The sequence below is a fragment of the Entelurus aequoreus genome, linkage group LG22 (assembly GCF_033978785.1).
Source record: "Entelurus aequoreus isolate RoL-2023_Sb linkage group LG22, RoL_Eaeq_v1.1, whole genome shotgun sequence".
Taxonomy (NCBI): Eukaryota; Metazoa; Chordata; class Actinopteri; order Syngnathiformes; family Syngnathidae; genus Entelurus; species Entelurus aequoreus.
Genome location: NC_084752.1, coordinates 4,409,271 through 4,432,962, shown reverse-complemented (window position 1 = coordinate 4,432,962; position 23,692 = coordinate 4,409,271). Strand labels below are relative to the sequence as shown.

The 23,692-nt window shown below is 41.3% G+C and overlaps 1 protein-coding gene across 4 annotated transcripts in view; it reads left to right on the top strand.

Annotated features, from left to right (window-relative positions):
- Window positions 1-23,692, top strand: part of gprin3b (GPRIN family member 3b) — a 25,815-nt gene extending 2,123 nt beyond the window's left edge. Inside the window, exons 2-3 of one of the 4 annotated variants that reach the window (XM_062032770.1) lie at window positions 14,379-14,472; window positions 21,520-23,692. In XM_062032770.1, the coding sequence (XP_061888754.1) occupies window positions 21,570-23,156 (1,587 nt within the window). In that variant the 5' untranslated portion in view covers window positions 14,379-14,472; window positions 21,520-21,569 and the 3' untranslated portion in view covers window positions 23,157-23,692. Of the gene's footprint in view, window positions 1-14,062; window positions 14,349-14,378; window positions 14,473-18,678; window positions 18,698-21,519 lie in introns of those variants that run through there. The other 3 variants (XM_062032768.1, XM_062032771.1, XM_062032769.1) reach the window with 3 other exon arrangements.

Genomic DNA, 23,692 nt, shown 5'->3' with positions numbered 1-23,692 from the left:
AAATACAGTCTATTATACAGCATTATTCACATGTGAATAACATAAATACAGTCTATTATACAGCATTAATTACATGTGACTAATATAAATACAGTATACATTTACAGTACATGTACTGTAATTTCTGAATGCAGGCAACTGTCTTCAATACCCATAAGAACCACAAGATGCTGCTATACCACCCTCTATTAGAAATATGCACTTATTTGTACAATTGTTTGCTTTGTAGACAATACACATGTGCAAAAATGGTAACAAACTACCAAGTTTCCAATCATACTTAGACTTCCTTTTATCGTCATTCAAATTTGAACTTTACAGTACAGATAAGAACGACATTTCATTGGATTAGCTCGTTGTAGTGCAGGATAAAGTACCAATGATTGTCACACGCACACTAGGTGTGGTGAAATTTGTCCTCTGCATTTGACCCATCCCCTTGTTCACCCCCCCTGGGAGGTGAGGGGAGCAGTGAGAAGCACCGGTGGCCGCACCCGGGAATAATGTTTGGTGATTTAAAGGCCTACTGAAATGAATTTTTTTTATTCAAACGGGGATAGTAGATCTATTCTATGTGTCATACTTGATCATTTCGCGATATTGCCATATTTTTGCTGAAAGGATTTAGTAGAGAACAACGACGATAAAGATCGCAACTTTTGGTATCTGACAAAAAAAAGCCTTGCCCCTATCGGAAGTAGCGTGACGTAGTCAGTTGAACATTTCCGCAAAGTTCCCTATAGTTTACAATGATGGCCGCCAGAAGTGAGAGAGATTCGGACCGAGAAAGCGACGATTTCCCCATTAATTTGAGCGAGGATGAAAGATTTGTGGATGAGGAAAGTGCAAGTGAAGGACTAGTGGGGAGTGGAAGCGATTCAGATAGGGAAGATGCTGTGAGAGCCGGGGGTGACCTGATATTCAGCTGGGAATGACTACAACAGTAAATAAACACAAGACATATATATACTCTATTAGCCACAACACAACCAGGCTTATATTTAATATGCCACAAATTAATCCCGCATAAAAACACCTAGGTGTTTGTTATGCTAGCTCCTAGCTCCCGTCCATATAACCCGCCAATACAATTCAAACACCTGCACAACACACACAATCACTCAGCCCAAAGGACCGTTCACCTAACCCAAGGTTCATAAAGCTTATATATTTACCCAAAGTTACGTACGTGACACGCACGTACGGGCAAGCGATCAAATGTTTGGAAGCGCAGCTGCATACTCACGGTTCTGCGTCTGTGTATCCAAATCAAAGTAATCCTGGTAAGAGTCTGTGTTGTCCCAGGTCTCTACAGGCGTCTGTGTATCGAAGTCAAAGTCCTTCTGGTGAGAGTCTCTGTTGTCCGAGTTCTTCGATCTTGACTGCATCTTTCGGGAATGTAAACAATGAAACACCGGCTGCGTTGTGTTGTGTTGCTGACTTCCCTCGCAAAATACTCCTCTTCGCACCGACAACTTTCTTCTTTGCTTGCTCAGCTTCTTTCTCCATAATGCAATGAACAAATTGCAACAGATTCGCCAACACAGATGTCCAGAATCATGTGGAATTTTGCGATGAAAACTGACGACTTTAAGCTGGCCGCGGTGCTGGACTAAAATGTCCCGTCTAACTCGTGACGTCACATCCGCAGCGTCATCATACCAAGACGTTTTCAGCAGACATTTCGCGGGAAATTTAAAATTGCACTTTAGTAAACTAACCCGGCTGTATTGGCATGTGTTGCAATGTTAAGATTTCATCATTGATATATAAACTATCAGACTGCGTGGTCGCTAGTAGTGGCTTTCAGTAGGCCTTTAACCCCCAATTCACACCCTTGATGCTGAGTGCCAAACATAGAGGTAGTGGGTCCCATTTTTATAGTCTTTGGTATGACTCGGCTGGGGTTTGAACTCGCGACCTACCGAGCTCTAACCACAAGGCCACTGAGCAGGTTTAAGTGCAGATATAAATAAATAGATAGATAGATAGTTAGTACTTTATTGATTCCTTCAGGAGAGTTCCTTCAGGAAAATTAAAATTAAAATTCCAGCAGCAGTGTACAGAATTGAGATATCATTTAAAAAGTAAATAAATAATGGGGGGTATATGTTATTGTTTTGCATCCCCTGTCATCCTAGAGTTGTACAGTCTGATGGCGATAAATATATTGCACTTTTGCATATGCATGCACGTTTATGGATGTATGTTATATTGTCTTTATATTCCAGCGAGTTAATCCGTTTTTAGGGGGAATTGAGGGGATTATTATGATGCGTTCAAGAGTCTTATGGCCTGAGGGAAGAAGTGGTTACTGTTACTTATACCTCTTGTATATTTGAATGAATGAATGTTATAATTATTTCGGTCATGAAATCAACCATCAACCGTTTTGTGTGACCAGATTAACAGTACAGATGATACATATTTAACAATCATACACATTTACACACAAAAAGAAAAAGAATGACCGAAAAAGGAATAGGCTGAAGCCAAAGCTTATATTTGCCTATCCTATACCTTCACTGAAAATAAGATTGCCTGGAACATCAACGTTTAAAAAAATAAAAATCCATGGGATGAAAGCAATTGTTACTATATTTTATAATTTTCAGTTATTTCACCTTTCAAGGTTTTCTTGAACCTTAACAAAGAACTACATGTCTTCAGCTCATCACTGAGCTTGTTCCACCATTGAACTCCTAAAACTGAAATACATTTGTATTTTGTATTCGTTCTTACTTTACCTATGTCAAAAATCAATATCCCCTGTAAATGATAGTTTTCTCCTCTTAATTGAAATAACTTAAGAATACAAGCTGGAAGGCTGTTGTTATTTACCATATTTTTCGGACTATAAGTCGCACCGGCCGAAAATGCATAATAAAGAAGGGAAAAAACATATATAAGTCGCACTGGAGTATAAGTCGCATTTTTGGGGGAAATGTATTTGATAAAAGCCAACACCAAGAATAGACATTTGAAAGGCAATTTAAAATGTCTAAAGAATAGTGAACAACAGGCTGAATAAGTGTACGTTATATGAGGCATAAATAACCAACTGGTATGTTAACGTAACATATTATGGTAAGAGTCATTCAAATAACTATAACATATAGAACATGCTATACGTTTACCAAACAATCTGTCACTCCTAATCGCTAAATCCCATGAAATCTTATACGTCTAGTCTCTTACGTGAATAAGCTAAATAATATTATTTGATATTTTACGCTAATGTGTTAATAATTTCACACATAAGTCGCTCCTGAGTATAAGTCGCACCCCCGGCCAAACTATGAAAAAAACTGCGACTTATAGTCCGAAAAATACGGTACTCGAAACATAATTTCCATTGTTTTTAAAACACAAAATCTGAACATTTTAACACATTAGAACTTATAAATAATGGATTCGTAGGTTCATAGTAGCACGCTTTGTATATTATTCGAATTACCCTTTTTTTGAAGTTTAATTATTGGATCTATGTTTGTTTTATAAACATTTCCCCAAACTTCAACACGATATGTTAAATATGGAAAAATAAAAGAATAATATAACATATGCAGACATTTCTTATTCAGCATGTTTCTTACTTTATAAAGAATAGCAATGGATTTGGATATTTTTCCCTTTTATATATTCAATATAAATATAAATATATTTGGAGTAATGAAAACAAAATGAAGACGCCATGAACACCATTTGATCACACCTCTAATCCTGTCATCTTAAAAAAAACAACAACACATGATTGCAGTCTAAAAATGTCACATACAAGGATTGTGTCCACCTAACAGTAATTTAAAGTGGATTTCCAATTATTCTTCACAGTTTGCTGACAACCTCGAGCATGAAGCCGACTGAGTTGGGGCGTGTCTCTTAGGTGGTTCAGTGGTTCCATATTGTTTGTGCGTGTGTGTGTGTGTGTGTGTGTGTGTGTGTGTGTGTGTGTGTGTGTGTGTGTGTGTGTGTGTGTGTGTGTGTGTGTGTGTGTGTGTGTGTGTGTGTGTGTGTGTGTGTGTGTGTGTGTGTGTGTGTGTGTGTGTGTGTGTGTGTGTGTGTGTTGGTGGTTGTTGCCTCATTCATCTCAACATGAGCACACTCACCTGACTGCTCCCTAATGCACCTCTAACCTCTGGCCCACCCCCGAAGTAAACAATAGTGCATGGCTGACCCACAATGCACTGTGTTGTAATCAAAGTGTGCATGTCACTCTGCTGCTGACCTCCACTAAATGGAACTCAGTGACCGGTGGAGAAAGACCTCCTCAGGGTGTGTGCGTGTATATACATTGAGCACGTATCGTCATTGCACTTGATAGTACTACAAAATGGGAACGGATGATAGACGGAGCGCTTTATAATTATCTTGTGGCTTGTGGTGTTTAGTTACATACCATTTTCAAGTAGCATGCTGCACTAGCACACATAAGAGGACACAAAAAATGTTCTCTTCCAAAACATAATACAATATAATATTACCTTTTGTGTGAAAAGTACTGTGCTCACCTGCAGAGATAGCCAGGCATCTATTAGGGGTCAGGTGTTCCCCTTAGGGGCGATGGACGGCTGAGTAGCGCTCATACAGCAGCAATTCGGCGTAGCTCCCACTCCCTCCCCTCTGTTGCAAGTTTTGTTGATTCTATGTAACTTGTTTATGTGTGCTATGGCTATGAGTTTTTTTTTCCTCGGCCTCAGTCTGGACCCCTTCCCTGGAGTCCAGCCCTTGACTGAATATTTGTTTACTCTCCCCCCCCGCTTCCCCAACGTTTACCTGTTTCTCACCTTTTTTTGTCTCCCTGTAATGTTTGTCTGATCTTAAATGGGATTGTGCTGAAAATCTCAATTTCCCCTCGGGGATTAGTAAAGTCATTCCGATTCTGAATGGAGGGAAGGACGTTTTTCATGATACAGAATCCATCCGTCCATTTTCTACCAGGAGTGCAGGGGGGGTCTGCACATGCACAGATACATAATAAATGTGTATATATATATATATATATATATATATATATATATATATATATATATATATATATATATATATATATATATATATATATATATATATATATATGTATGTATATATGTATATATATATATATATATATATGTATATATATATATATATATATATATATTAAATACTGTGTATATGTATATATATTAAATACTGTGTATATGTATATATATATATTACATACTGTGTGTGTATGTATATATATATATATATATATATATATATATATATATACACTACCGTTCAAAAGTTTGGGGTTACATTAAAATGTCCTTATTTTTCAATGAAGATAACTTTAAACTAGTCTTAACTTTAAAGAAATACACTCTATACATTGCTAATGTGGTAAATGACTATTCTAGCTGCAAATGTCTGCTTTTTGGTGCAATATCTACATAGGTGTATAGAGGCCCATTTCCAGCAACTATCACTCCAGTGTTCTAATGGTACAATGTGTTTGCTCATTGGCTCAGAAGTCTAATTGATGATTAGAAAACCCTTGTGCAATCATGTTCACACATCTGAAAACACTTTAGCTCGTTACAGAAGCTACAAAACTGACCTTCCTTTGAGCAGATTGAGTTTCTGGAGCATCACATTTGTGGGGTCAATTAAACGCTCAAAATGGCCAGAAAAAGAGAACTTTCATCTGAAACTCGACAGTCTATTCTTGTTCTTAGAAATGAAAGCTATTCCACAAAATTGTTTGGGCGACCCCAAACTTTTGAACGGTAGTATATATATATATATATATATATATATATATATATATATATATATATATATATATATATATATATATATATATATATATATATATATATATATTTATTTATTTATTTCTCATGCAATGATTGATTGAAAGAGCGTGCGAGCGTGATGATGTCACGTTATCGATGGGAAAATGCAATTTTAAGTTAAAGTACCAATGATTGTCACACACACACTAGGTGTGGTGAAATTTGTCCTCTGCACTTGACCCATCACCCGTGTTCACCCCCTGGGAGGTGAGGGGAGCAGTGAGCAGCAGCGGTGGCCACGCTCCGGAATCATTTTTGGTGATTTAACCCCCAATTCCAACCCTTGATGCTGAGTGCCAAGCAGGGAGGTAATGGGTCCCATTTTTATAGTCTTTGGTATGACTCGGCCAGGGGGGTTTGAACTCACGACTTACCGATCTCAGGGCGGACACTCTAACCCAGGGGTGCTCACACTTTTTCTGCAGGCGAGCTACTTTTCAATTGATCAAGTCGTGGGGATCTACCTCATTCATATATATAATTTATATTTACTTATTTATGAAATATATGTTTTTGTTAACAAGTTAAAGGTGTTTAATGATAATGCAAGCATGTTTAACACATATAGTTAACATTGCTAATAAATTAAAGGTGTTTAATGATAATACAAGAATGTTTAATACATATACAGTAGTTAATATTGTTAACAAGTTAAAGGTGTTTAAAGATAATGCAAGCATGTTTAACACATAGTTAGTATTGTTAACAAGTTAAAGGTGTTTAATGATAATGCAAGCATGTTTAACACATATAGTTAATATTGTTAATAAATTAAAGGTGTTTAATGATAATACAAGAATGTTTAATACATATAGTTAATATTGTTAACAAGTTAAAGGTGTTTAAAGATAATACAAGCATGTTTAACACATATAGTTAATATTGTTAACAAGTTAAAGGTGTTTAATGATAATACAAGCATGTTTAACACTTACAGTTAATATTGTTAATAAGTTAAAAGTGTTTAATGATAATACAAACATGTTTAACACATATAGTTAATATTGTTAATAAGTTAAAGGTGTTTAAAGATAATACAAGCATGTTTAACACATATAGATTCCTTTCTTTCATGAAGACAAGAATATAAGTTGGTGTATGACCTGATTGTGATGACTTGCATTGATAGGAATCAGACAGTAGTGATGATAACGTCCGCATTTTCGAATGGAGGAGAAAAAAAGTCCTCCTTTCTGTCCAATACCACATGAAAATGGTTGGTTTTTGGCATCTTATTTGTCCAGCTTCCGTACTCCTTTGTATACACTTTACAAGAAATACATTGGCGGCAAACTCTGTAGCTTGCTAGCTTGTGCACGGCAGCTTTCTGAGACTCTTATTTTGTTAGTGCAGGCAGGATGAAGCAGCGCTTTTATTGTGCAACTGTGCAGTCGGTCTTTGGAGTTTTGACGACAGGTACGGCGCCAGAGTCTGTTGAAATAAAAAGAGTTTCTCGCCTTCCTGTCGGTCATTTTTTCTCAATAATGAGCTGGCAGCAGCCAGCGTCATCTCACAAGACCCTCGGGTGCCGCGAATGTCAATCAAGTGAGGAAAGTGACGTCATAGTGAAGATTTATGATCGCTCATTTTTAGGACTATTTTTTTAATGCCTGGCTGGCGATCGACTGACACACCCTCCGTGATCGACCGGTAGATCGCGATCGACGTAATGAGCACCCCTGCTCTAACCACAAAGCCACTGAGCGTGAGCCTGAGCGGCTAGGAGACACCGAGAGTAACAAGCGGTAGAAAATGGATTAGTAAAAGGACAGATCTAAAAAAAATAATAATTTAAAAAATATATATATATATTTTTTTTTTCAATACATTGGCCGTAGATTGGGGACCCCTGGGTTAATCCAATCAAAATCCGAATCAGAAGTACTTTATTAATCCCCGAGGGGAAACATAATTTAATTCCACATACTGATATTCTAAAGTGTTATACGTGCATACAAATGTTTTAAATGTGATTTTCCTCTAAGGTTATAGTTCACCTCTATTGTTGAGAAGAATTGTTGTACCGTATTTTTCGGAGTATAAGTCGCACCGGCCGAAAATGCATAATAAAGAAGGAAAAAAACATATATAAGTCGCACTGGAGTATAAGTCGCATTTTTGGGGGAAATGTATTTGATAAAAGCCAACACCAAGAATAGACATTTGAAAGGCAATTTAAAATAAATAAAGAATAGTGAACAACAGGCTGAGTAAGTGTACGTTATATGAGGCATAAATAACCAACTGAGAACGTGCCTGGTATGTTAACGTAACATATTATTAGGGTTGGGTATCGTTTGAATTCGAACGATTCCGATTCCGATTCCTGACGATTCTCGATTCCGATACTTCTTGTACCATGCCGGGATCAATGTGTTTGTCAGGTAGTCCCTGGAAGGTGGTATGTATTTTGGGTTGAGAGTTTTCACCATATCCCTGCAAACATAAACAAACATGTAATGTTGCTGTTACTGTTTAGCCCAGTATCAATTAGCTTAGCTCTAACGTTATTGCTTAACTAACCTAAATGTTGGAGATTCCACCTCTGAAAAGGGATGCAGTCTTTTGACTATGTGTGCAGTGACCTTTCTGTGGCACCGACATCTTCCCCATTGCTGCTACGGTGAACGGAGTACGCTGAGCACATCGCGCAGCCTGGCTAGCAGGTTGTAAATTGTCTATGAAAAAATATGCGGGCTAATTTGTTAGCTGCCTCGACGTTGGCGCAAAACACATTATTTATTGCATATATATTGTTTTACTTACCGGATTCGGACTGCAGTGCAGTCACCGAGGTGCCAGGCTGGGCGTCAAAGCCAGAGGAAGAGGCAGAGGAGGACGGTCGGCGCAGCGCGTCGAAGACGGGACACGCATTTATTTGTACTCGGAGGTGCTTCATCAAGCACGAAACAGTCCTGTCGCACGTGTTACATTTCGCCGATATTTCATTTTTTTTAGTAAAATAAAGCGACACTTCAACCGTCGACGCCCGCTATCTATGCTTGACTGACTCGCTCGGCTACATAGGCTCGGCTATGCTAACACTTCCGGCGGTGGGCGCTTCTTCGTTGGTGTTTAGCGGCTTCTTCTTCCACTCGGCGGACTTATTCTTTTTTTCCGGTCGGCGGACTGGGTATCGAAACTAGGAATCGAAATTTAAACTTTTGAACGATTCCGGGAGAATCGGAAAGTTAGTCCCAGTTCCAATCGATACTCGATACTCGATACCCAACCCTACATATTATGGTAAGAGTCATTCAAATAACTATAACATATAGAACATGCTATACGTTTACCAAACAATCTGTCACTCCTAATCGCTAAATCCCATGAAATCTTATACGTCTAGTCTCTTACGTCAATGACATCAATAATATTATTTGATATTTTACGCTAATGTGTTAATAATTTCACACATAAGTCGTCCCTGAGTATAAGTCGCACCCCCGGCCAAACTATGAAAAAAAACTGCGACTTATAGTCCCAAAAATACGGTACGTTCTTGACTAGCAGGTTATAGTTTGCTTTGTACAACATTTTAGATGTTTGGAAATGCACCAAATCGTTGAATTTCAATAATTGTGATTCAATAAATGAAGGGTTGGTATGTTCTCTATCAGGCACATGCACACAAGGGGCCCTATAGGTGCTTGAGGCCCTGCCCTTTTTTGCCTCGTCTTAAAAAGTGCCCTCTGCCTGTGTGTGTTTTTTTTTTTGTTTTTTTTCTTTAAACAACTTTAATACATTCCTGTCAGGGATTTCAAAAACAAAAACAAAAAAAAAACAGCGGTACAAAAACTCCACGTTTTTTTGTAATACCGGGTTGTTTGAGCCTGCCGCTTCCGCCAGAGAGATAGAGAGAGAGGGCGAGTGAGTGAGTAAGTGAGAGGAGAGAGAGCCAACTGCGCCCCTGAGGAGACGTGACAGTGGAGCAAGTTGAACCTGTGAGTTATGGTCTAGTCGCCGTCCACTTATTCAGCATCTAATATGGGTAATATTTCAGAAAAACGCTGTATTATTCTATTATTCAATGTGTCAGCTTCTGTTTTTGCCGGACGTCGGAGCACGGCGCATCAATTGAGCACGCCACATCAAATCCGCACAGAGCAGAGCGGATCGTGCGGGACAGGAAGTAGTGTACAAAATACAAAATAAAACACCGGGTTAATTTTCAAAATAAAATGCACTGTGTTTATGGCGGATCACATGAGAAAGTGAGAAATACCATAAGTTACAACTTGATGGTGTTTTCATCAAATTAAGGGAAGAAGGACAGATTTTCACATTGAAGTTTTTCCCATTTGGGTATTTATTTTTAATCCAACTTTTTTTATTGGCATTTTCAAATACCGAAAAAAGTGCAAGTCGAAACAGTACAATTTTAAAGTCAGAAAATTCTTCACACCCTTTCCGTTAAAACCCAAATCCCCCACCCACCCTCCCACCCCACTCAGGTCACACTAACAAGGGACATATGGCACAATCATATAACAAGTAAGACGGCAAAGACAGACATTCTCACACACACACACACACACACACACACACACACACACACACACACACACACACACACACACACACACACACACACACACACACGAGGCCAGAGACAAACAGGCTGAAAGGTGAGAAAAGGGAAAAAATAAAATTAAAATTTAATTAAAATAAAATAATACTAATAAATAAAAGAGAGATTATTCCTCATCTGTGTCTGGGGATAAATCAAGAGAGTTGACATACAGCAAAAAAGGACTCCATGAGCTTTCAAACGCTTGAGCCGAGCCCCTCAGCGAAAACCTAAGTTTTTCCAGTTTTAGATTGTAGAGAACCTCTCTAATCCAACGGCCGTGTGATGGGGGGCGAGCCAGCTTCCAATTAAATTGGGTATTTATTTTTGTATTTTTAAAAAAAAAAAATGTTTTATTTTTTTTTCAAAGTTCATGTTGCACTGTTCAATGTTCAATATTAAAGTGCTTATCTTTAACAATAAATAGCCTAATAATAAACCAGTGTTTTGTTGCTTTTCATGTCTTCCAAGCCTGTGATAATGTGAATTAACTCATTATGACAATACTTTGTTGACACAAAAGAAATGGCAATCACTTTTACCTACAAAGGACACACAGCTAAGTAGTTAGCTTCCTATTAGCACATTTAATTTTACATTAATTTCCATATTGTGTAAAGGACCAGGCCTGGCCATAACCAATCTGGCGCCCTAGGCAAGATTTTAGGTGGCGCCCCCCCACATCGGCAGTGAAGTGTATATACTCACAAGAAACCGAATAGCTTTGTCTTTGACCTTTTTTTTTACTTAAAGAAAGCAAATTAACATATTATATGAGAATGTTATGTTATGATGATCTTTAACCGAATCACAGCAGTGCTCAAATTAAAAAACAGCATTCCCTCTCATGTGATATTGCTTAATTAACATTAATGATGTGCACTTTAACAACTAGGCTTACAACTATACCTAATATATAAAGGGGTGGAAAAGTGACTATTACCTGCAGGGCAAACATTAGCTAACCAGAAGGCAATAACAATGTAAACAAAAAACACCTGCTTAAAAGATCTAATACAAATGTCCCTGAGGAATGTAAGGTGGGAGTACTGTAATTACCTAACGTTACATTATTATTTTCCATAACAATTTAGCCCCCTCCACAATATTAACCCGACGTTAAAACAGAACTAGCTATTTATTGATTAGCAATTGCTGAATCATGTAACATTAGCTTAATGCTAAAAAAGCCAGGTTACTATCACATTCTGTAACAGACAAATAATCAATCAATCAATTCCTTTATTGTCATTGTCATAATAACACTTAAGTCATACATGTCAACGAGATTTTGTTTGAGCTTTGTCCAGCGGCATAGAAACTGCATTAAAGTGCAGGTTGACCATAGTTCACAGTTTAGCATTGTCAGGAAGATGGTGAATAGAGGGGGTGTGGGGGTGGGAACAGTCAGATGTCTGATGGGTGTTACGTTGATGTTGCAGCAATGCAGTGTCCAGAGCACAATTATTGAGGTGGTGAAGAGTGAGGTAATGAGATGGTCCGGGGCAGCAAAGGGGCAGGCTGTTCATTTAGCAGTCTCACAGCCTGGGGATACAGACTGCGAGACATTCTGGTGGTCCTGGCGCGAATCCATCTATACCTTCTTCCAGAGGGTAGCAGGTTGAAGAGGCCATGTGCTGGGTGGTATCTGTCCTTCAGGATGTTGTGTACTCGCTTTAGGCAGCGAGTTGTGTACATGGCACTCATCTCTGGGAGTATCGTCCTTGTCATTTTCCCCGCCGCTTTAACCACTCGCTGGAGGGCCTGTTGGTTGGCTTTAGTGCAGCTAGCAAACCACACTAAAAAGCCGTAAGTGAGGACACTGCCGATGGCACAGTTGTAAAAGTTAACCATTGATTTCTGCGGAATGTTTGCGCATTTTAGTTTCCTCAAAAAAAAAAGACGTTGTTGGGCCTTTCCGACTGTAGAAGCAGTGTTAATGTCCCAGCATAGATCTTCTGTTATGTTCACCCCTAAGAATTTGAAATGCTTGACCCTTTCTACTAGATTTTTATTCATTAAAAGTGGAGGGTGTTTGCTCTGCCCTTTCCTGCGGAAGTCTACAATTAGTTCTTTGGTTTTGTTAGTGTTAAGAACCAAGTTGTTGTTAGCACACCATGAAGCCAGCTGTTGGACCTCTGCATTGTATGCTGTCTCATCATTGTTGCTGATGAGCCCAAGTACTGTGGTGTCGTCTGCATATTTGACAGTGAGATTGGATGTTGAAGAGGCTATACAGTCATGTGTGAAGAGGGTGAAGAGCACAGGGCTTAGCACACAACCCTGTGGAGCGCCGGTGTTGATGGTGAGCGTGGCAGTAATGTGCTCGCCTATTTTCACATACTGTGTGCGATTTGTTAAAAAGTCCAAAATCCAGTTGCAGAGGAAGGTGTTCAGACCAAGGTTGTGAAGCTTAGATCTGAGTCTGTTTGGCCTTATTGTGTTAAATGCTGAGCTGAAATGGACAAAGAGCAGTCTTGCATAAGTGTCCTTAAGCTCAAGATGTTCCAAGAGTCTATGGATTACAATAGCGATGGTGTCTTCGGTTGATCGGTTCTTCCGGTACGCAAACTGATATGGGTCAAGGGATGGTGGTATTGCCTTTTTAATCCGTTTCAATATCAGTCTCTCCATGCATTTGACAGGTATGGAGGTGAGTGCTACAGGTCTGTAGTCGTTTAGGCATGAGATGATGGCCTGTTTGGGGATGGGAATTATTGTAGCGGTTTTAAAACAGGCAGGGACCCAGGATGTAGACAGTGACAGATTAAAAATGGAAACAAATACATCCGTCAGCTCGTCCGCGCAGCGCTTAAGCGCACGGCCCAGAACGCCATCAGGTCCAGCTGCTTTCCTTGGGTTGATGTTACGCAAGGTGAGTCTTACTTCGTGCGGGCTGAGGACTGTGGCCGTGTCGTCGGAGGAGAGGGGGGGCAGGGGGGGGCAGTGCTGAGTCTGTGTTTTCATGTAGGCTAACGTTACCTACCTGCTACCTCTGTCTTTTTCTCGTTTCTCCTCTTCTTTTCTCTTTTTTCTTCCCTGGGCACCTGACAGTTTTGGCCGTTTTGACATCTTGTGTTGAAGGGAGGGAAGGGCGGGGGCGCACCGTGCGGGGGATGGGGGGGGGGGGGCTTAATGTTGTAACAAATAATATTTCTATTAAATAGGCTTTACTTTGCATTTTAATTAACGTGGGATTATTTTTTGTATTTAGAAAAAATAGTACCAACTTTTTTTTTTGTTTTTTTTTTTCTCCAACATTTGTGGCACTGGCGTGGCGCCCCCTGATGGACGGCGCCCTTAGCATTTGCCTATAGGGCCGGCCCTGTAAAGGACCCCAAAAAAATGTCCTGCCCTTTTCTGACTTTGAGCCCCTGCCCCTCTATAATCATGTGCACGTCCCTGTTCTCTATATCCAACATCAGGTATTATTATAATAGATATTTGATCTAAAACTGTTTTTTTGTTGTTGTTTTGCATTTGAAAGGTTTTTTTTGTTTTTTGTTTGCACTGTAATGTTGCACTATTGCATGTCTAAAAACAAGCCACAGTGGGTGAATGAAGCATCCTGCCCTCATCCATTCATCATCTGCGTGTTCTTTTCTCTCTCTCTCTCTCTCTTTCTCACGTTTTACTCCGTCGCACCGTGCGTGGACCGGGGGGTGGGGGGATGCCACTCAGCGTGTTTTTTCTTCTCTCATCCGCGTAAAAAGGCTGCGATCTTTAGTGACAAGCCTGTTTATCGGTGAGTCACTGCAGCGTGGATTGTGTGCGGTGCATCTCCTCCTCTTCCTCACCAAAAAAAAAAAAAGAGAGTATCTTGCAGGAGGGCGTGTCTGCATGCCACGGAGACTGTGTTTTCCCCTTCATATTCATGTGAGGACTCCACGGACACAGCTGCAGCTAGCGCGCCTTCACGGGACTTTAAAGCGGTGCTTTCTCCCTCACGTCTAAAGGTAAGTCCCCCTTTTCTCTTGTTTCCACAGTGCGTGTTGTGATGCTGCGTGCACCCGCAAGGTCACACGTAATAAGCAGCGGCAGCACACCTTACTGGCCTGCATGTCAACACTGCAAGAATAGGTTACCTCACTTCTCCTTTATTATCACTGTTCTTTCCGTTCTGTGGTCATGTACCTGCTGCACGCAGGTTAAATCCATCCAGCCATCCATTTTCTACCGCTTGTCCCTTTTGGGGTCAATTTTAGCACGATTTAGGGTGCTGGAGCCTAAGTCGTCAGCTTTCAATGGAAAGCCAAGCCGAGGGCGTGCAATGACAACGCGGATGTCTCCCATCAATATTTGCTCCATGGTGACAGACAGGCACACATGTCTATTCAGTCAAGCACCTGCTTGCTTTTGGAAGTCATGCTGAATGCACTAGATCGGGGGTCTCCAAACTACGGCCCGTGGGCCAGATACGGCCCGCCACTGTCCAAAATCTGGCCCGCGGGTAGCCTGAGTAAATGTATTTATTTATTTTTTAATTGTCCAAAATCCAGCCTGAGGCTAGTCCAGAGTTAAAATTTGTTTTATTTATTTCTAAATTATAATTTTTTGAATTTATCCCACAGGTCCCCAAACTACGGCCCACGGGCCAGATACGGCCGGCCACTGTCCAAAATCCGGCCTGAGGCTAGTCCCGGGTTAAACATTTTTTTTATTTTTTTCTAAATTATAATTTTTTTTATTTATCCCACAGGACCCCCAAACTACAGCCCGCGGCCAGATACGGCCCGCCACTGTCCAAAATCTAGCCCGCGGGTAGCCTGAGTAAAATCATTTTTATTTTTTATAAGTGTCCAAAATCTGGCCCGAGGCTAGTCCCGAGTTACAAAATCATATAGATTTTTTTTCTAATTACAATTTTTTTTATCCATCCCAGGGGTCTCCAAACCACGGCCCGCCAGCGTCCAAAATCCGGCCCCATTGTAGTCCCAAGTAAAAAAAAATGGTGCACTATTAATCTATCCCATAGGTCCCCAAACTAACGCCCGCAGACCAGATACGGCCCGCAAGTGGCCAAAATCCAGCCCAAGGCTAGTACCGAGTTAAATGTATTTATTTTTTAATTGTCCAAAATCCGGCCTGAGGCTAGTCCAGAGTTAAAATTTGTTTTATTTATTTCTAAATTATAATTTTTTGAAGTTATCCCACAGGTCCCCAAACTACGGCCCACGGGCCAGATACGGCCGGCCACTGTCCAAAATCCGGCCTGAGGCTAGTCCCGAGTTAAACTTTTTTTTTTTTTTTTTCTAAATTATAATTTTTTTTATTTATCCCACAGGACCCCAAACTACAGCCCGCGGCCAGATACGGCCCGCCACTGTCCAAAATCTAGCCCGCGGGTAGCCTGAGTAAAATCGTTTTTATTTTTTTTAAGTGTCCAAAATCTGGCCCGAGGCTAGTCCCGAGTTACAAAATTATATAGATTTTTTTTCTAATTACAAATTTTTTTATCCATCCCAGGGGTCTCCAAACCACGGCCCGCCAGCGTCCAAAATCCGGCCCCATTGTAGTCCCAAGTTAAAAAAAATGGTGCACTATTAATCTATCCCAGAGGTCCCCAAACTAACGCCCGCAGACCAGATACGGCCCGCAAGTGGCCAAAATCCGGCCCAAGGCTAGTACCGAGTTAAATTTATTTATTTATTTATTTTTTAATTGTCCAAAATCCGGGCTGAGGCTAGTCCAGAGTTAAAATTTGTTTTATTTATTTCTAAATTATAATTTTTTGAAGTTATCCCACAGGTCCCCAAACTACGGCCCACGGGCCAGATACGGCCGGCCACTGTCCAAAATCCGGCCTAAGGCTAGTCCCGAGTTAAACATTTTTTTATTTTTTTCTAAATAATAATTTTTTTTATTTATCCTACAGGACCCCAAACTACAGCCCGCGGGCCAGATACGGCCCGCCACTGTCCAAAATCTAGCCCGCGGGTAGCCTGAGTAAAATCATTTTTATTTTTATTTTTTTTAAGAGTCCAAAATCTGGCCCGAGGCTAGTCCCGAGTTAAAAAATTATATAGATTTTTTTTCTATTTATAATTTTTTTTATCCATCCCAGGGGTCTCCAAACCACGGCCCGCCAGCGTCCAAAATCCGGCCCCATTGTATTCCCAAGTAAAAAAAAATGGTGCACTATTAATCTATGCCAGAGGTCCCCAAACTAACGCCCGCAGACCAGATACGGCCCGCAAGTGGCCAAAATCCGGCCCAAGGCTAGTACCTAATTACATTTATTTATTTATTTATTTTTTAATTGTCCAAAATCCGGCCTGAGGCTAGTCCAGAGTTAAAATTTGTTTTATTTATTTCTAAATTATAATTTTTTGAATTTATCCCACAGGTCCCCAATCTACGGCCCACGGGCCAGATACGGCCGGCCACTGTCCAAAATCCGGCCTGAGGCTAGTCCCGAGTTAAACTTTTTTTTTTCTTTCTTTTTCTAAATTATATATCTTTTTATTTATCCCACAGGACCCCAAACTACAGCCCGCGGCCAGATACGGCCCGCCACTGTCCAAAATCTAGCCCGCGGGTAGCCTGAGTAAAATCATTTTAATTTTTTTTAAGTGTCCAAAATCTGGCCCGAGGCTAGTCCCGAGTTAAAAAATTATATAGATTTTTTTTCTAATTATAATTTTTTTATCCATCCCAGGGGTCTCCAAACCACGGCCCGCCAGCGTCCAAAATCCGGCCCCATTGTAGTCCCAAGTAAAAAAAAATGGTGCACTATTAATCTATCCCAGAGGTCCCCAAACTAACGCCCGCAGACCAGATACGGCCCGCACGTGGCCAAAATCCGGCCCAAGGCTAGTACCGAGTTAAATTTATTTATTTTTTATTTTTTTAATTGTCCAAAATCCGGCCTGAGGCTAGTCCAGAGTTAAAATTTGTTTTATTTATTTCTAAATTATGATTTTTTGAATTTATCCCACAGGTCCCCAATCTACGGCCCACGGGCCAGATACGGCCGGCCACTGTCCACAATCCGGCCTGAGGCTAGTCCCGAGTTAAACATTTTTTTTATTTTTTTCTAAATAATAATTTTTTTTATTTATCCCACAGGACCCCAAACTACAGCCCGCCATTGTCCAAAATCTAGCCCGCGGGTAGCCTGACTAAAATCTTTTTTTTTTTATTTTTTTTTAAGAGTCCAAAATCTGGCCCGAGGCTAGTCCCGAGTTAAAAAATTATATAGATTTTTTTTCTAATTACAATTTTTTTTATCCATCCCAGGGGTCTCCAAACCACGGCCCGCCAGCGTCCAAAATCCGGCCCCATTGTAGTCCCAAGTAAAAAAAAATGGTGCACTATTAATCTATCCCAGAGGTCCCCAAACTAACGCCCGCAGACCAGATACGGCCCACAAGTGGCCAAAATCCGGCCCAAGGCTAGTACCGAGTTGAATTTATTCATTTATTTATTTTTTAATTGTCCAAAATCCGGCCTGAGGCTCGTCCAGAGTTAAAATTTGTTTTATTTATTTCTAAATTATAATTTTTTGAATTTATCCCACAGGTCCCCAAACTACGGCCCACGGGCCAGATACGGCCGGCCACTGTCCAAAATCTGGCCTGAGGCTAGTCCCGAGTTAAACATTTTTTTTATTTTTTTCTAAATTATAATTTTTTTTATTTATCCCACAGGACCCCCAAACTACAGCCCGCGGCCAGATACGGCCCGCCACTGTCCAAAATCTAACCCGCGGGTAGCCTGAGTAAAATCATTTTTATTTTTTTTAAGTGTCCAAAATCTGGCCCGAGGCTAGTCCCGAGTTAAAAAATTATATAGATTTTTTTTCTAATTACAATTTTTTTTATCCATCCCAGGGGTCTCCAAACCACGGCCCGCCAGCGTCCAAAATCCGGCCCCATTGTAGTCCCAAGTAAAAAAAAATGGTGCACTATTAATCTATCCCAGTGGTCCCCAAACTAACGCCCGCAGACCAGATACGGCCCGCAAGTGGCCAAAATCCGGCCCAAGGCTAGTACCTAATTACATTTATTTATTTATTTATTTTTTAATTGTCCAAAATCTGGCCTGAGGCTAGTCCAGAGTTAAAATTTGTTTTATTTATTTCTAAATTATAATTTTTTGAATTTATCCCACAGGTCCCCAATCTACGGCCCACGGGCCAGATACGGCCGGCCACTGTCCAAAATCCGGCCTGAGGCTAGTCCCGAGTTAAACATTTTTTTTTATTTTTTTCTAAATTATAATTTTTTTTATTTATCCCACAGGACCCCAAACTACAGCCCGCGGGCCAGATACGGCCCGCCACTGTCCAAAATCTAGCCCGCGGGTAGCCTGAGTAAAATCATTTTTATTTTTTTTAAGTGTCCAAAATCTGGCCCGAGGCTAGTCCCGAGTTAAAAAATTATATAGATTTTTTTTCTATTTATAATTTTTTTTATCCATCCCAAGGGTCTCCAAACCACGGCCCGCCAGCGTCCAAAATCCAGCCCCATTGTAGTCCCAAGTAAAAAAAAATGGTGCACTATTAATCTATCCCAGAGGTCCCCAAATTAACGCCCGCAGACCAGATACGGCCCGCAAGGGGCCAAAATCCGGCCCAAGTCTAGTACCGAGTTAAATTTATTTATTTATTTATTTTTTAATTGTCCAAAATCCGGGCTGAGGCTAGTCCAGAGTTAAAATTTGTTTTATTTATTTCTAAATTATAATTTTTTGAATTTATCCCACAGGTCCCCAAACTACGGCCCACGGGCCAGATACGGCCGGCCACTGTCCAAAATCCGGCCTGAGGCTAGTCCCGAGTTAAACATTTTTTTTATTTTTTTCTAAATAATAATTTTTTTTATTTATCCCACAGGACCCCAAACTACAGCCAGCGGGCTAGATTTTGGACAGTGGCGGGCCGTATCAGGGTAGCCTGAGTAAAATCATTTTTATTTTTATTTTTTTTAAGAGTCCAAAATCTGGCCCGAGGCTAGTCCCGAGTTAAAAAATTATATAGATTTTTTTTCTAATTATAATTTTTTTTATCCATCCCAGGGGTCTCCAAACCACGGCCCGCCAGCGTCCAAAATCCGGCCCCATTGTAGTCCCAAGTAAAAAAAAATGGTGCACTAATTTTGTGATTTAGGGCTATATAAATAAACATTGATTGATTGATTGATATTAATCTATCCCAGAGGTCCCCAAACTAACGCCCGCAGACCAGATACGGCCCGCAAGTGGCCAAAATCCGGCCCAAGGCTAGTACCGAGTTACATTTTATTTTATTTATTAAATTTATTTATTCTAAATGATAATTTTTTTAAATTTATCCCACAGGTCCCCAAACTACGGCCCGCTGGCCAGATACGGCCCGCCACTGTCCAAAATGTGGCCCACGGGTAGTCCTGAGTAAAAATATATATATATATATAAAAGTATAGTTTCCAAAATCCGGCACGAGGCTAGTCCCGAATTAAAAAAGTATTATTTATTTGTATTTTTTTTTTATTATAATTTTTTTAATCTATCTCAGGGGTCTCCAAACCACGGCCCGCCAGCGTCCAAAATCAGGCCCCAGTGTAGTACCGAGTAAAAAAAAAAAAGTTTTTCTATTTTTTTTCTGAATTATATTTTCTTAAATCTATCCCAGGGGTCCCCAAACCATAGCCCACAGTCCAGATACAGCCCCCCAGCGTTTTTTTTTTTTTAATTATAATTTTTTTAATTTATCCCACAAGTCCCCAAACTACAACCCGCGGGCCAGATACGGCCCACCACTGTCCAAAATCTGGCCCGCGGGTAGCCTGAGTAAAGTATATATATATAATTTTAATATTTTTTTTAAGTGTCCAAAATCCGGCCCGAGGCTAGTCCCGAGTTAAAAGAATTATGTATATATATTTTTTCATAATAATTTTTTTAATCTATCCCAGGGGTCTCCAAACCACGGCCCGCCAGTGTTCAAAATCCGGCCCCAGGGTTGTCCCAAGTTAAAAAAAAAAATTTCTTTTTATAAATTATAATTTTATTAATCTATCCCAGCGGTTCCCTATCTACAGCCCGTGGGCCAGATACGGGTAGTCCTGAGTAAAAAAATATATATATATATAAAAGTGTAGTTTCCAAAATCCAACCCGAGGGTAGTCCCGAGTAATATACAGTATATAAACATATTTTTTTCTGTAAATTATAATTTTTTTAATATATCCCACAGGTCCCCAAACAACAGTCCGCGGGCCAGATACGGCCTGCCACCATCCAAAGTCTGAGTTAAAAAAAGTTGTATTTTAGATTTTTTTTTAAAATGTATTTTTATATAATTTTCTTAATCTATCCCAGGGGTCTCCAAACCACGGCCCGCCAGCATCCAAAATCCGGCCCCAGGGTAGTCCCGAGTAAAAAATAAAAAATAAAAAAATAAAGTTTATTTTTTCCTAAATTATTATTTTTTTTAATGTATCCCAGAGGTCCCCAAACTAACACCTGTGGACCAGATACGGCCCGTCAGTGTCCAAAATCCGACCCGAGGATAGTCTTGAGTTAAAAAAAAAAAAAAAAGTATATTTTTCTTTTCTAAATTATAATTTTTTTAATCTATCCCAGAGATCCTCAAATTACGGCCCACGGGCGTCCGCAATTGTAATTTTTTAAATATATCCCATGGTCTCCAAACCACGGCCCGCGGGCCAGATACGGCCCGCCAGCGTCCAAAATCCAGCCTGAGGGTAGTCCCGGGTAAAAAAAAAATCTCAAAATTACCTTTTTTTTTAATCTATCCCAGAGGTCCCCAAACTACGGCCCGCAGGCCAGATATGGCAGGCCTTTTTTTTTTAGATGCCTGAATTTGCAGAAGGTCTTCCCAAAACTGTAATGGAAAGGGAATGGGCGGCACAGCAGGACACAAACGTTAGCAACACACTACCATAGCTGCAGAAGTCACATAACATTTTGCTAGGTTAGCCTATCCGCTGAAGAAAACCTCCAAAATGATCAAGCGTGCAGCTTGTCCCTCTGTAGCTGACTGGTGGAGAGTTGGCAGAGCTCCGAGCTTTATTTAAAGACGTGTGGCGAAGCCTCTCCTTTGGAGATGCAAGTACAGTAGAGTTAATTCCGTGCACATCATGTTATGAGTTTGCTTGATTAATTGTTTTTTCCCTTCCATAGGGGAGTGCACATCTGGATTACAACAACAAGACTGACTTCGTCCATCCAGCATGGGGTCCAACCCAAAACAGACAGTGACCGTCCAGATGGTGCCTCAGGTGGGGCCTGTGTTGGACACGCTTGCTCATAAGGAAGCCAATGCCAACTGGGTAAAGGAACCCAACTTGAAACTCTCCCAGGTTTCCAATACACCGGAACACAATCAGGATCAGATACCCATCCCGGGACCTAAAGCAACGTCCGTCCAACCGGATGGAACTCTTAAGACGACGGCAGACTTGTCGAATCAAAGTTTGTCTGATGCAGGAGGCCAGCAGAGGGATGCTAACGCTAATATTAGCAACCTCTTAAGCCTGACTGATGAAAAGGTCATCTGTAAAAGCCACGTTGCCGCAAAGACGTCGCCTGAGGACAAGCTGGTGGTCAAAACTGCACCGCGGAATATCTCGGCAAAACTTGGCGAGTCAAGACACCTTACGCCGGATAAAGGAAGCACGTCAGAGAGTCCAAAGGAAACCAATCATAAACGGAGGCGCTCTGTTTGTCTTCAAGATTCGCTCCAGCTCAACACAAACTCGCCTTTGACTAATAGCCAAGACGTATCCGTAGACCATCACCAGCCAGAATCCTTGCAGAAGGATGCCTTGCAGCATGTCGACAGGGCTGTCCAGCAGGTCGAACCCCTCAGGAAGCTCTACAAGGAGGCCTCGACGATGACCTCCTCGCTGTCATCCACTCCGGTCAAGCAAAGCAGAGACGTAGAAGTCCAGGTGGTCGCCAGCACCTGCAGCAAAGCCGTTTCCACCAGCCCAGGCCTGCTGGCCTTCAGGCTGAACGCTGGCGCCCCGGAGGAGGTGCAGAGCCTCGCCGTCATCTACCAGGCTGATGGGAATTTGGGATTCCATCAGACGGGGTTACCGCAGAGACTCCCAGCTTCTGCAGACCCGCGTTCGGAGAGGCTGACCGTCGAGGCGGAAATGTGCCCCGCCAGAAATGAGGCCAAGCTCGGGGTAAAGCCCAAAGATACCGCAGCATCCCAACTCAAGCCTGTTTATCAAATCAACATTGAGCATAGCAACCAGAAGGAGAGCGAGACTAAAAACCGCACTTCAAGACCATCTCCAAAGACGGCGGTTCCTAGCAAGACGGGACTCGTCCACAAGGCCATCACGACCCAGACATCTACACCGGCAAATATGCCGTCCAAGTGCGTAGAAACAAAATGTCCTCAAGAAAAGCCAAAAGGTAAAAACTCAGCGAAGGAGCCAGACTCCGGCAAGCAAAAGACTGAAGCCGTGAGAAGTGACGAAGAGGATGAGGACCAGAAGCAGAAGGGAAAGTGCGTCCACGACGTCGTCTGGGACGAGCAGGGCATGACGTGGGAGGTCTACGGCGCCTCCGTGGATCCGGAGTCCCTGGGTTTCGCCATCCAGAGCCACCTGCAGTGCAAAATCAAGGAGCAGGAGCGGAAATTGATCGCTCAGACCTCCTTCCGCAAGTCCATCACCGGCCTGGACTCGCCGCTCGCCGGCAAAAAGAACAAGCGGCGGCAGCACAACCTGTTCAGGTCCATGCTGCGGAACGTGCGACGGCCCAACTGCTGCGTGCGCCCCCCTCCTTCCTCTGTCCTTGACTAGCGGTCGAGCCAATGTCAGACTCCCTCCCCCTAACCCTCTCCCTACCCCCCAACCACCCGCCACAGAGGTCAGATACTTGTCCCCCGCTGGTCACAACAGCGATGCCACGTTAAAGCCGTACACGGGACGGCGCTTCCTGTGAGTATCTGGGAATGTTTGTAGACTAGAGTCGTGACGTTTGTGATCAAGAGCGATATATTGTATGGCTAGAAAGTCAAAGGTATAAGAGGAACAACTACTTTTATAGGAAAAGAGTTTCTAAATAACAGAGGCAATAACAATAGAGAAACGCATGTCTATTAGTCGCAATGTACGCAAAGAATATGGCATTAAAAAAAGGTAGCGGTCACAAGCGGGTTACTGTATGATTTGCTGTCAAAACTACGTGTGCAAATACATGACACCATTCTTTGATGTGTTTGAGGGGTCCCTTGTATTTGTAAGCCTCATTTCTAGTGAGCGCAGTTTCAAAACAAACTAAAAAGACTGTATGCATACACGCCTGTCTCTCATTGGTTTTCTATTAAAAGTGTTAG